Consider the following 13,033-nt stretch of genomic DNA (forward strand, 5'->3'; position numbering starts at 1 on the left):
TCCTTCCTTCCTTCCTTCCTTCCAGCTCTTTCTCTCTAACTCTTCCTTCCTTCCTTCCTTCCTTCCTTCCTTCCTTCCTTCCTTCCTTCCTTCCTTCCAGCTCTTTCTCTCTAACTCTTCCTTCCTTCCTTCCTTCCTTCCTTCCTTCCTTCCTTCCTTCCTTCCTTCCTTCCTTCCTTCCTTCCTTCCTTCCTTCCTTCCTTCCTTCCTTCCTTCCTTCCTTCCAGCTCTTTCTCTCTAACTCTTCCTTCCTTCCTTCCTTCCTTCCTTCCTTCCTTCCTTCCTTCCTTCCTTCCTTCCTTCCTTCCTTCCTTCCTTCCTTCCTTCCTTCCTTCCTTCCTTCCTTCCTTCCTTCCTTCCTTCCTTCCTTCCTTCCTTCCTTCCAGCTCTTTCTCTCTAACTCTTCCTTCCTTCCTTCCTTCCTTCCTTCCTTCCTTCCTTCCTTCCTTCCTTCCTTCCTTCCTTCCTTCCTTCCTTCCTTCCTTCCTTCCTTCCAGCTCTTTCTCTCTAACTCTTCCTTCCTTCCTTCCTTCCTTCCTTCCTTCCTTCCTTCCTTCCTTCCTTCCTTCCTTCCTTCCTTCCTTCCAGCTCTTTCTCTCTAACTCTTCCTTCCTTCCTTCCTTCCTTCCTTCCTTCCTTCCTTCCTTCCTTCCTTCCTTCCTTCCTTCCTTCCTTCCTTCCTTCCTTCCTTCCTTCCGCTCCAGAATAGACCTTTTGCTTGTGGATGCAAGCAAAGTATTTAGGTAGGATTTTGCTCGATGACTAAGAAATAATAAAATTGAATAATATTAAATGTGTTCCCTGTGTACATTTGTGTTCTGAGCGTTCCAGAGTAATTATTTCAGTGACTGTGTCGCTTTTAAGTCCTTATGACATCTGTAGCTTGTGCAAACTGGTTCCATTTGGGAGGCGGGTGGAGAGGCTTGAGTAAGTTGCCCTTGGTGGCTACTCCCTGCCCAGTTTGGCTTGTTCCTCTGCACCCCACTGAGCATTTCCTTTGGCTCCGTTTCTCCGACATGGAAGCAGTCACTGAAGGCGCTACAGGAAATCGCTAATGGGCTGGAACAATTTTCATAGGAGGAACAGTTACAACTTTTAGAATTGTTTAAGTATAGAATAAAAGCAACTAAGATGAGATTTTTTAATGGAGACTTATAAAACTGCATGCAGTTGAAAAAAAAATAACAGGTATCTTCTGTCTTAACACTAGAACCCAAAGGTTGACTGAACTCAGATGAAAGTAAATATCCTATTTTTCCGTGTATAAGACCCCCCACCGCTTTTCTAACCCAAAATTAAGAAATGTAAGTGGGGCTTAGCAAGTGTAGGGGGAAAGGGATCAAAGTGCTGCAGGATCGCTTTGATCCCTGCTTTCCCCTCCACTTGTTTTTGTTCTCACCTCAGCTCACATCCGTGTATAAGACGACCCTCAATTTTTAGACTAAAGATTTTAGACGAAAGTATAGTCTTATACATGGAAAAATACTGTACTTCACACTGTGTTTATTTGAACTGTGAGGTTCACTGCTACAGGATGTAGCAATGGTTGCCCATATGGGTGGTTTTAAAGGGCATTTTCACATTGGTTAGGCCACCAATGGTTTCTAGTGAGGTGTGCTGTGCGATCACCCCTTGATCAGAGGCAGGCAATCATATGTCAGGTGCTGTGGATCACAATCCTGTGTTGCCGGCAGGTGGTTGGCGGTGTGAACAGAACATTGGACACAATGGTCTTTGGTCAGATCCGGTGGGACCTTTCTGATCTGCTTGGCAGTAGAAGGAGAGCGGAGGACACTTCGCTTCCTAATTGGTCTTCCTACACTTTCCTTCCAAAATGAAAGAGGAGGCTTAGGGGGTAGCAGTGGGGCGGAGAGGGTTGGCCATTTCGCAGTGGTGCCAGTCCCAGATGTAGTTGGGCTTTCCATAAATAGAATAAGTTCGTTTTCATGGTGCCCCGAGACTTGTCATTTCTGTAGTAACATGCTAAACGATTCCCCCCTCTCCCCAAAAACCCTACGTTTTGTGTAGAGACACTCTTGACACGCTTCTCATCAGCTGGCTTGTAAACATAGGGGCCAGAGATGGCTAAAGTCTCTAACGCTGAAAGTTGGATAGTTAGATCCTTATGCATTGCTGCTCTAACTGGATCTTCAGTACTGTTTGTGTTTACCATTTCTCAGATCAGCATTTGTTTGCTCCTTTTTAGTATTTGCATGCTTATTGTTTTAGCTTTAAAATTGTCTTTTAATGTTGTAAGCGGCTTCTTTATCCTCCCTGTTCCTAGCTTTAGATATTGTCTTTTAATGATGAAAACCACTGTTGTATAATTGTTTTCATCTTTAAATACCGTCTTCCAAGGATGTAAGCCCTCTTGGGTCCTTTTTAAGGAGAAAGGCGGGGTAAAAATTTTATATATAAACAAACAGACATACAAAGTTGGTTCTTTGGGGCTCAGACTTGGAGGCCTTTGCAAAAATTAATCCCTAATTAATCTGGGATGAAAATGAAATGAAAGAAAGATGCTATCTTAAATTGTAGAGGCCTGATATAAATTTCAGGCCTTAATTTGAGTTAAGAGATTGCCATTTGAGTCTTTCCTATTGTGCAAAGCCGTGTAAAACTCTTGACTTTGATAGCCAGATTTTCAAGAGGTGCCATTTTGATTCTCCCTGTTTGTGTTCTCTAAACCTCTACTCCGTCATATTCTAGTTCTGAGACATGGAAATCATTTTATTTGTTTCAGAGTCACACTCGTTGTGAAGTGGACGTCCTGTGGCTGGGGTTAATGGGATCAATAGTTTGTTTTATCCATCCATCCATCCATCCATCCATCCATCCATCCGTTCGTTCATCCATCCGTTTGTTTGTTTGTTCGTTCGTTCGTTCGTTCGTTCGTTCGTTCGTTCGTTCGTTCGTTCATTCATTCATTCATTCATTCATTCATTCATTCATTCATTCATACCCTACCTAGAGGTCACTGGGTCAGGGAACGCGGCTTTAAAGGGCTTACACAGAATTGGGCATGCCGTGTTTTACCCAAAGTATTAACTTTTGCTCCAAAAATGCATTAGGACTTATTTTCAGGGGATGTTTTATCTATTTTTTCCCCATGTACAACAATCTACATTTATTCAAATCCAGGCATGTCATTTCCTTCGGCTTGCTGCACAAGGGCGGGATTTCACTTAGGGTTTATTTTTGGGGCAGGGCTTATATGACGAGCATCCTGGAAAAAAAAATCCCACAAGGGCTTATTTTCAGGTTAGGTCTTATTTTCGAGGAAACAGAGTCGCTGCTGCTTTCCCATTGCTTTGCTACGGAAAAGCTGCGTCTTGGCCCTCGTGAGATGGTTTGTCTCTTACCTTCCAGGCCTCTTGGTTTCCTCGCATGAAAACGTAAGAGAAGTCTTTCCCCCTCCAACAGCCGACTGGATGCCTGTGGGAAGCCCGAAAGCAAGGCTTGAAGGGTGCCGGCAGCTCTTTGCCCTCCAGCAACTGGTACTCAGAGACATCATAACGTCTCTGAACATGTCCTGTGCTCCTCTTTTTCTGCAGTTTATTCACGGGGAGTTTTTTTTTCAAAGTTTTGCTTGTGGTTTTTTTTTTTTTTTTTTTTTGCTTGATGCTCTCTTACCCACAAGAATTCCATCCTCCTCTATTTAGGATGATAATATCTCCTTGCCAGCTTTGACCCTTCTTCACCTCTGCAGATGGTTTCAGGGTTTTTTTTTTTTTTGGCATTAATTCCTCTCTCCCTCCCCCCCCCCGAAATCTTTAGAATGAAGGTGCTTAAGGGGCAGCGGCTGGAACTGCTTCCCCCCCCCCGATCCTTTTGCACCTCAGCAGCACCGTCGACCCAGTTGTGGCAGAAGGAAAATAAATATTAATGCTCAAGGTGAACGCAGCACGAGGAAGGGCGGATGTTGCTGACTCAGCCAAAAGCGGGCCGGGCATCAAGTGCAAAAGGAGGAGGGAGCGGCCTCTCCCTCTGCCGCACCGGCCCTTGGATCGTTGCCCATGGCTTGGGGAGTGTATTGGGCAGGGTGGGCCAGCAGGGGGCGCCGTGCGTGCGGCAGAGAGCAGGTTGGCCTTTGGACAAGATGGACTTGCCTCTTCCCTCTCCAGCAGCTGGCAGGGGATGGGGAGGATGATGATGGTCGTGGCGCCTGATGGAAAGGCTCAGAAACTCAGTTGAGATGAAAGACAAGAGAAATAAAATGGGGTCCAAAAAGGCTCAGGTAAATTAAGTACAGGGAGTAACTTGTGGAAGGGTTTTTTTTAAAAAAAGGGGTTCCATTTGACAAAGAATTTTGGGAGCGTTTCATAGGTCGGCGCGTAACGGAAGGCGTCAGCATGCTGGTGAGCTGTCAGAAGGACGGAAGCTGGACGTCCCAATTTCAAATCATTTATTTAGCCCTGGAACCTGCCAAGTGGCCTTGGACAAGGTCCCTTTCCTACCTTATAGGACTGTTGTGAGGATAAAAGGGTGGTGCCCATGGCTGTGGTTAGGGACGTGGTGGCGCTGCGGGTTAAACCGCAGAAGCCTCTGTGCTGCAAGGTCGGAAGACCAAGCAGTCGTAAGATCGAATCTGCGCGACGGAGTGAGCGCCCGTCGCTTGTCCCAGCTCCTGCCAACTTAGGCATTTGAATGCATGTAAATACGACCAGATAAATAGGTACCACCTCGGTGGGAAGGTCACGGCATTCCGTGTCTAGTCGCACTGGCCACGTGACCACGGAAACTGTCTTCGGACAAACGCTGGCCCTGCGGCTTGGAAACAGGGATGAGCACCACGTCCTAGAGTCAGACACGACTGGACTAAATGTCAAGGGGAACCTTTACCTGGCTGTGGTAGGGGGGAGCCACATACCCCCCTCTGAGCTCACCGTAAGATGGGTGAAGTGATTTTGGGGTGAAGCAAGGGGCTAAAGTCCTCTATGTTTTATTGGGGGAAAGAGAGCAATACGAGGAGCATGAACATGCCTGTGATGTGTAGAGCTTGGCCAAGTTATTCTTCTAGCCAGTGGCTCTGTTAGCTCGGGGTTTCTGAGAGTCATCGACCAAAACAACCACGTCTGCAAATTCTGGATGCATCCAGTGAAAGGTTGGCTGCAGGATTGCCTTGGGGTGTTGGGCAAGCTTCTGTCTTGCTCCATTCCTTCCGCCATCCTTCCTGCATGCTCCTTGCTGGCCTCCACAAGAGCATCCGGAAGAGGCGACTGAGGATTGTGATGCATCTTCCAATAATCTCTTTTTTTCAGGTAGCAGGGGGAAACCATCCTTAGGCCTCAGCGAACCGCGTGACTTTGCTGCATGCTGGCATTGTCTGAGGTTTCTCTGCTTTTACCTTGTAAAATGCATGAAAAATACAGTGAGATGCACCTATCCCAGTCGTCCAGCTTTTCTGTTCTTGTGTTGTTGTTGTTTCTCCCTTCCTTCTCCACTTTTCTATAGCAAAACAATAAAAAATGGGTATTTCTGATTCTAGCAGGCCAGGAGGATTGGGGGAGAGGTTCAATGCAGGAGGTGGTGGTTTTAGTGCATTTAAGAGTATGCACTAGCTTACAGGATGGTGCTGGACTCCAGTTTCTGTGGGTTGTTTTTTGGTGACCAAGAATGATGGGAGGACCTGTGGTCGTCCAGTGATCTCTGGAGGACCACAGGTTTCTCTACCCCCTGGGTAAGCGCTGCCTCCGTTCTTTTACAGAAACAATCTGAGTTCTACAGAGCTGTGCTTCATATTTTCTTCTGTTTTTACTACCAGAGGCTCTGTTCCATAGCAGAGCTGTGTGGGAGCAATATATGTCAGTCTACTGGGGGTGGGGGTGTGATGAATCCAGTGTGCACCTCCAAGGATGGGGCATTTTTTAAAAAAATTCTTTCTCAGTCATCTCTTGGGTGGGTGAGAGCCAAATTACCTCCTAAAGATAGATGAAGAGGGAATAATTCTTTAACATTTCCGAGGGCAGAGTATTGGAGCTTACGCTGCCTGATGAAGCGGTCGTGAGATTTTCGCCATTCCTTCTTCTTTTTTAATTTGGAAAAAAAAAAAGAAAGAACAAAACTGAATTACCAGAAGTGGCGCAAGACACTCCTACTGCAGCTTCCCACTGGCCACGCATCTTGGGAGCCACATTACGTGGCGTGGCGTTTTATTTGTCCCATACCCACTGCATTTTGGCAATGGAGGCCTCTTGAGAATCCCACTAGCCGTTCATCTTGTCATGGTGTGGGATCAGCACTAGGGGTTAGGTAGTTGCTCGGTCCCCCTTTGACCCTGTTATGTGGCATGAGACTGTAAAAAAAAAAAATTGAAAGGAGGAAAAAAACAATAAACCCCTCCATAGACAGAGTTCTTACTCCTGTCCTCTGAAGATGCCGGCCACAGAGACTGGTGAAACCTCAGGAAGAACAACCTTCAGAACATGGCCAAAGAGCCTGAAAAACCCACAACAACCAATAAAACCCCTCCACTTACTCTTAAATTTCAGATTCAAGGGGATAGTGTCGCTGTGTCAGTCTGTTGCAACGGAACAGTTTTGGGACGCCTTAAAGTCTATCGGATTTTGTTGTGCTTTTGTGAACAGCAGCCCACTTGATGTATCTGAAGAAGTGGGATGCGCTCCACAAAAACGTACGCACGCTGAAACTTGTTAGCCTTTCTGGTGCTCGTGTTGTCATAAGTGGAGGTACCAAACACCCACCCACCTTGAAAAAAGTTAATTTTTTCCCCTCTACCTTCTAAGAAATTAATAGAAACCATCCGCCCCTCATTTTTCTCACAGGAAGAATGTGCTGGGTGAGAAATGAAGGTGTGAGAACATCATCCGGGCCTAGCCCGGCACCTTTTGTTGCCTGCGAAGGAGCAACATATGGCAGCCCCAACCCACATGAAGTAAGGTGCATAATACGCAAAGCCTGACAAGTTATCCTGGCATGTAAGGGAAGGAGTCCCATTGTCCGTGCAGACACGAGTCGTGGCTAGCCGTTTCCCGTCCCTTTACGAGACTCCAAATTTTGGCGGCTGAGGCTCCCGGTGTGCCCTGCCCAACGGTAGGGTTGGCCCCGGTGGCCTTAGCGTGGTTCCGTGGTTCAAAATGGTGGCGTTTTCACGGAGGGCACTTTTCTATCCTCCCTTGCAGGTGGCAGCGCAGAGGCCACGGCCGAACTTTCTCCATGAGGAGGGGTAGAAGATGCCGGCTTTGCCCGCGCTGCTCCTGCTGCTGATTCTCGGCTTTGCCCACAAGAGCCTGGCGGTGCTGTCGTCTCTGCGTATGGGTAAGAGAGGGGCCTCCTGTGGATGGGAGGGGGGGTTGTTGCTGAATAGCTGGACGTTGAAGCAGAACTCTTTCGGGGGGGGGTGCAAGAAGCTAAGAATCGGGCAGCGGGCATGGGGGGTGGTGGGGGTGGGGTGGGGTGGTGGGGGTGGGGTGGGGTGGGGAAGAGAAGCAGCCTGACCCTGGATGTGATGAATGGTTCCAGGGTGGCAGTGTCTGGTCCTCTTAGCAGTGCCATTTATTATCCGTGCATCCAGATGGCTGCAGGGGGAAATAAATCAGAACGGTGGAAGTAAAGGCAGAGCTGCAGAGAGTGTGGAATGGAATGGCTTTTTTTTTTCTGGGGAGGGAGGCCACCTAATGAGACTTGGAAAAGGAACTGCATCCATTTGTGAGCGAGGACGTGCATGTGATCCGGTGCCTCCAGGGCAGCCGAATCTGGACACCCGGGCAAACCTCAGTGAACACGGTCACGTCCCTGCTTTTGGTCACACGCTACGATCCGTTTCCATCCGGAATTGAGGGAAACGAAAGCATGAAGCCTTTACTGCCGCCTGGACCCATTTTGGATTGCTGGGCATCGCTTCTTTTGGAAGAACGCTTCATCAGCCTTCTTCAACAGGGCACCCTCCGGAGGGTTTGGATTGCAGCTCCCATCGTCCCCTAGCCAGCCTGGTGGTGGATGAGAGTGGTGGTAGTCCCACCCGTCTGGAGGAGGTCAGGTCGGGGGGGGGGGAGACCGCTGATGGCAGTGGAAAGACTGCTGATGGTGGCAGATCTTGAAAGTCTGGCTGTCCGTCTGTTCTGTTTCACACAACGCTCATCCGTCAGTTTATACCCGACAGTGATAGAGGTGACATAGGTGTGACGCTGAGCGAGGGAAGGCTTGACAGGGGTGCGATGCAAGAGGGGGAGGGGCTTGTATGGATATTCTGGGAAGCCTGTAGTGGGGTCGAGAGGCAGATAACGCCAGCGCCTTTTCTCCGAAGCTCAGCGAGTTCTCTCGATCTGGTCACTGCCTGCGTGAGAGACCATATGGGGACTTAATGAGCAATGTCTTGCACTCCCAGGAGGGTGGACAGGATGTCAATGACATGACTTGACATGAATGAATGAATAAACCATGTGCCCGACAAATGTGGGCCGCTCATCTCCAGGGCCGCCCCCCCCTGCCATCCTCTCCCGCTCCTGCTTTGTAGAAGGCTTTCCCTCCACCACGGAAAGGCACCCCCAGCCAAGCGTATGTGGAGTAGGAGGGTGTTACTCATCGTGATTGTTGTAAGAGGTGGGGGAGAAGACTTCAGGCCTCTGGGAACGACTTTTATTTTTTACTAGAATCCTGAATGAGGGACAGATCCAGGTATGTTAGTGAGGAAGGGAAAGGGCAGGTACTGCACTGTTTGAGTCTCCAACAGGGTTGAGCTGCGTGGACAAATACCGGCCGTTTGTCTGAGTTGTTACAGATCAGACAGGCTAAAATCAGAAACAGAAGAGATGGCTGCTTTGCCTTGAGAAGTAGTCCTGCCTTAAGAGGTAAAGGGGCATCCGATTGTTCTTTCAGCATGGTCTCCGGTGCTGCTTCCCAGCCTGGTTTTGTCTGGTGTTTAGTTATTAGTAGACCAACGTGAGACCGAACATTGGGTTTTATTTCGCTGTTAGCGGAGCAAAACTGGGCAGCTGTGAAGAACCCATTTCTAGAGCTAGGTTTTATCACTTCCTACTTGTGAGGATGACTCCGCCTGTTTCTGCCTTAATTGAGGCTTAAAAATGGGGGGCATTAAAAAAAAAAACAGGGAGTCAAAAATTCTTGCTCATCAGCTGGGCTAGCAGGAAGGCAGACCCCTTTTCTGAGCCTTCCCTCTATCCGGGTTGTCCATTGAAAGCTTTCTAATCCAAGCCTGAATTAAAGGTTACCGAGCCATAAAGAGGGAGATCAGGGACTTTGAACTGCCCATTTCCAGGGAGCACCCAGTTCATGGACTCAGCAAAAAATACTCAACTCCTTTGGCCAGTCTTTCCCACGTAGGTGAGGAATGCTATGTTTCTGTTTAGATGGGACTCAGCAAAATGATAAGCAGGTGCCATGTTATCCAATCCAGGTCCCTCTTTTCTTCTCTTTGAGGGTGAAACCTGGCCTTTGTCTGTGTGTGTGTGTGTAGGTGTGTGTGTGTGATGCATTCAATGGCCAGCCCCAACCATGTCAAAACGCACACGCTGGCCGTTCTTGCAGAGTTATGGCCATGCCCAGTGGCAGCTGCACGATGCCTTTGGCATCAAGAAGGCGCCAGTCCTGCTTGCCTTCGCTTCTGCACTGTTCCCGAAGGCGCTGCCCGCCCGCATACGCAGAGGTTCCATTTAGCTGTCACGCCTAATCGCCATTGATAGACCTCTCCCCCATCATTACCAGAGTCCAGGCAAAACATGTAATCTGCTGTCATTGCTCTCACGGAGCTAGTGATCTTGATTGTGGGGGACAGGAGTGTTTTGGAAGAGGGAGCATTTCCAAGCACCGCCTGCTCCCTGAAAAAAAATAAAAATAAAATAAAGGAGTAGGTAGCTAGAAAGCTCTTTGAGATGCTGGAAGCAGCCACGTTGGGTCGTGGGCCGACGCTATGCTGTGTTTTCAGGCAGAGACAAGCTATGGGCTGCCATGATGAGGAGTGGGGAGCAAGCAAGGATAATAAAGGGAACAGTTTTGAAAATAACAAGGTTCAAGTCAAGTAGACATTTCAGTGTCAGTTGGATAGCTAGCTGGAGGATTCTGGTAGCGGCCGGGCAGAATTTTACCCCACCAAAATCAATATTTTCCCCATTTTTCAAGCAGTGGAAAAGCGGGAAGGGCAGGTACGCGCATGTGTTGTAATGGCAAAGGGGAGGGATCATTCCAGAGGTATTTTTTTAATCTGTGGGTCACTGCTAGATCTAGGCTCCGGTCTAGGGTTTTTGAGGCAGATCTCTGGACAGAAAGCTGGAATCTGAGGTGAACTTAGCATAAGGAGAGTGGACAATGTGGCTAAAAGAAAGGCAGGTGAGGAGAACCATCTTTGTAAATAAATAAATATGCACCAAGGCATATTCTCTCTCCTCATGGTGTGGCTGTGTGGGCCTGCTTTCGTGGCTCATGGCACATGGACCGTTCCTGGTAGAAGTGGGTGACAGAGGCAGCTTGATATTTGAGTGAGCAGGGAGGAATCCCTCAACAGGCAATAAAGTTGGTGGAGGAAAGATTTGGTGCCCTATTTGACATGGGGTGAGAGCTATTAATCCCTTGCTCTTTCTTTTCACCTCTTCCCCAATCACCTTGTCTTTATAACTAGCCGCCATTTTGGATGACCAGACAGTCTGCGGCCGGGGGGAGCGACTGGCATTAGCCTTGGCACGTGAGCACATCAACAGCATCATTGAGGTCCCCGCCAAAGCCCGTGTGGAGGTGGAGATCTTTGAACTGCAGCGGGATAGCCAGTACGAAACAACGGATACCAGTACGTCGTGTATATATATGTTTGTGTGTGTATATGTGCGCATGCATGCGCATGTCCCCATAAGTGTACTACGAAATGATGTTCCAAGCACACAAAGTCCATCTTTGCTTGCCAGAGGTTGCTGGCTGCCCTGACATCACCTGTGCCATCAAAAGCCATCAAAGTTGGCTTTTGTTCCGTAACACCTTCGTGAAGGCCAAACGTTGAGTTGCACGAAGCACGTTGTTTGGCAAGGACTGCACATTCTTCAGATCTTTAAATAGAAAGGTGGTGTGAGTTTGTGTATGGGAGAACAGGCCATGCTGGGATTATGGGAGCTGTAGTTAAAAAAGGAGGAAAGTTCGCCACCTCTAAGTATTGGTTACTATGCCTTCATCACAGGATTGGACCCGGCATCACCAAAGTCTAGGGGAGACTGCAAAATAAGTAGATACAGGGGAGAGAGAGTTCCCTGGAAGAGAGAACTTGAGAAGGCCTCAGAAGTGAAGTGGAGGATCATGCTAACCTCTGTCATTGGCCAGAAGCCCAAAGGTTGCACTTGACCCACCTTTATCACAGAAGGGATAAGAATACAGTCGTGCCCCGCGTAACGATTACCCCACATTATGATGAATCCGCTTCACGACGATGGTCTAAATGTTTTTTTTTGCTTTGCGAAGATTGGTTCCCTGCTTCGGGAACCGATTCTTCGCATTACGATGATCAAAACAGCTGATCGTCGGGTTTTCAGAATGGCTGCCGGGTGCTCAAAATGGCTCCCTGCTGTGCTTAGGGACGGATTCCTTGCTATACAGGCACCAAAGATGGCTGCCGTATGGAGGATCTTTGCTGGACGACGAGTTTTTTGCCCATTGGAACGCATTAACCAGGTTTTAATGCATTTCAATGGACTTTTTATTTTTGCTTTACGACGTTTTTGCTCTACAGCGATTTCGCTGGAACGAATTAACGTCGTTAAGTGAGGCACCACTGTATGTGATCCAGAGTGGCAAAGCAGAAACAGAGTTGAAGCTTTTTTCTTACCAGTATTCTCCTGGTGAGTTGGATTCCGGCTCCCATCATCTAATCATGTTCGATTAGAGAGGGTGGGAGTTGTGGCTCAGCACATCCCCAGGATGAGGAGAGCTGTGCAAGGGTACCTGAAAGAAAGTTTTTTTTAAAGGGGGTACATGTGCCAGGGTGGATGGTTTTGTCTGGGTGATCTGAGCACAAGGCTTCATGTGGAAGGATGCGTTTTTGATAACCATCCTATTGCTCCTGTTTCATTTTCTATCCAGTGTGTCAGATCCTACCCAAAGGTGTGGTTTCAGTTCTGGGCCCAGCTTCCAGCCCAGCGTCTGCTTCCATTGTCAGCCACATCTGTGGGGAAAAAGAGGTAAGAGTTCCTTCTACTCATATCAAGTCTCCTCCTTTCTGGGGGATATTCTCCCACATGGTTAGAATTGCTCACGGATTAGATAGAGAACATACTGTTTTATGTATTAGAGAATTAGAGAACATACGGTTATTTCAGGTCTGTTCCTTTCCCCACATTTTTAGTCGAGGACATGGAGTTGAATCCTCTCTCTGCTTCTCCTCCCTGCACCAGTAAAGACATGTACATACCAATCTGATAGAGTAGACCGGAGTCCCACAGAGTAGATGGGCCACAGAACTTTGTCTAGCTCAGTAGGGTCTCACTCCAAAGAAACAGGACAAGCTTTATCATGTCTATATTGTTGTAGGGCAAAACAAACAAATAAACAAACAAAATCTATCTTCTCCTTTAGAGTTTCTAGGCTTTCCCTGATAATGTGACAAGCAGGGGACATTTTCAGTAATTAAAGACTTTCTCCTTCTGCCTTGTGGCTTGTCTGACTTGTGAATAAACCATTTCGTTGTGTGGAAGCCATGGGAACTGCAAGACAGAAGGAGGAAGTCTTTAAATATCTAAAATCTCCACTGCTGCATGACTTTACCAAGAGGAAGAGATTTTTTTTTGTAATTTCGGCTCTTTTCTTCCATTTCTTGACTCCCACAGAATGAAATGGATTGTTTGTGAGCCACACAAGCCACAGGGCATAATGAGGTGGTCCTTAAATTAGCTAAAAAACACACAAAAAAACACTTTCTTCCTGGTGATATCATTCCCCTCTATAGGTGTCACTTAGCAATACAGTTTTGGCTATTAAAAAGTGAAATGCAGCTCCTGACGGCATCAGAAACAACCTTGAGGACCTCTTTCCATCAGGGGCTATACCTAGATTACCCTGGTGTAAATAGTGTTTGGCAGAT

General features: G+C 47.7%; 1 protein-coding gene across 2 annotated transcripts in view; it reads left to right on the forward strand.

The window, feature by feature from the left end:
- GRIK5 (glutamate ionotropic receptor kainate type subunit 5) overlaps nucleotides 1–13,033 on the forward strand; it is a 66,920-nt gene that overhangs the window by 19,059 nt on the left and 34,828 nt on the right. For both annotated transcript variants that reach the window (XR_013538528.1, XM_072980310.2), the window contains exons 2-4: nucleotides 7,143–7,278; nucleotides 10,595–10,759; nucleotides 12,037–12,134. Coding sequence is in view for 1 of the 2 variants with exons in the window: in XM_072980310.2 (XP_072836411.2) it covers nucleotides 7,194–7,278; nucleotides 10,595–10,759; nucleotides 12,037–12,134 (348 nt within the window). In the remaining variant the exon portion in view is untranslated. The remainder of the gene's footprint in view (nucleotides 1–7,142; nucleotides 7,279–10,594; nucleotides 10,760–12,036; nucleotides 12,135–13,033) is intronic.

The sequence above is a fragment of the Pogona vitticeps genome, chromosome 9, assembly GCF_051106095.1.
Source record: "Pogona vitticeps strain Pit_001003342236 chromosome 9, PviZW2.1, whole genome shotgun sequence".
In the NCBI taxonomy this organism is placed as follows: domain Eukaryota; kingdom Metazoa; phylum Chordata; class Lepidosauria; order Squamata; family Agamidae; genus Pogona; species Pogona vitticeps.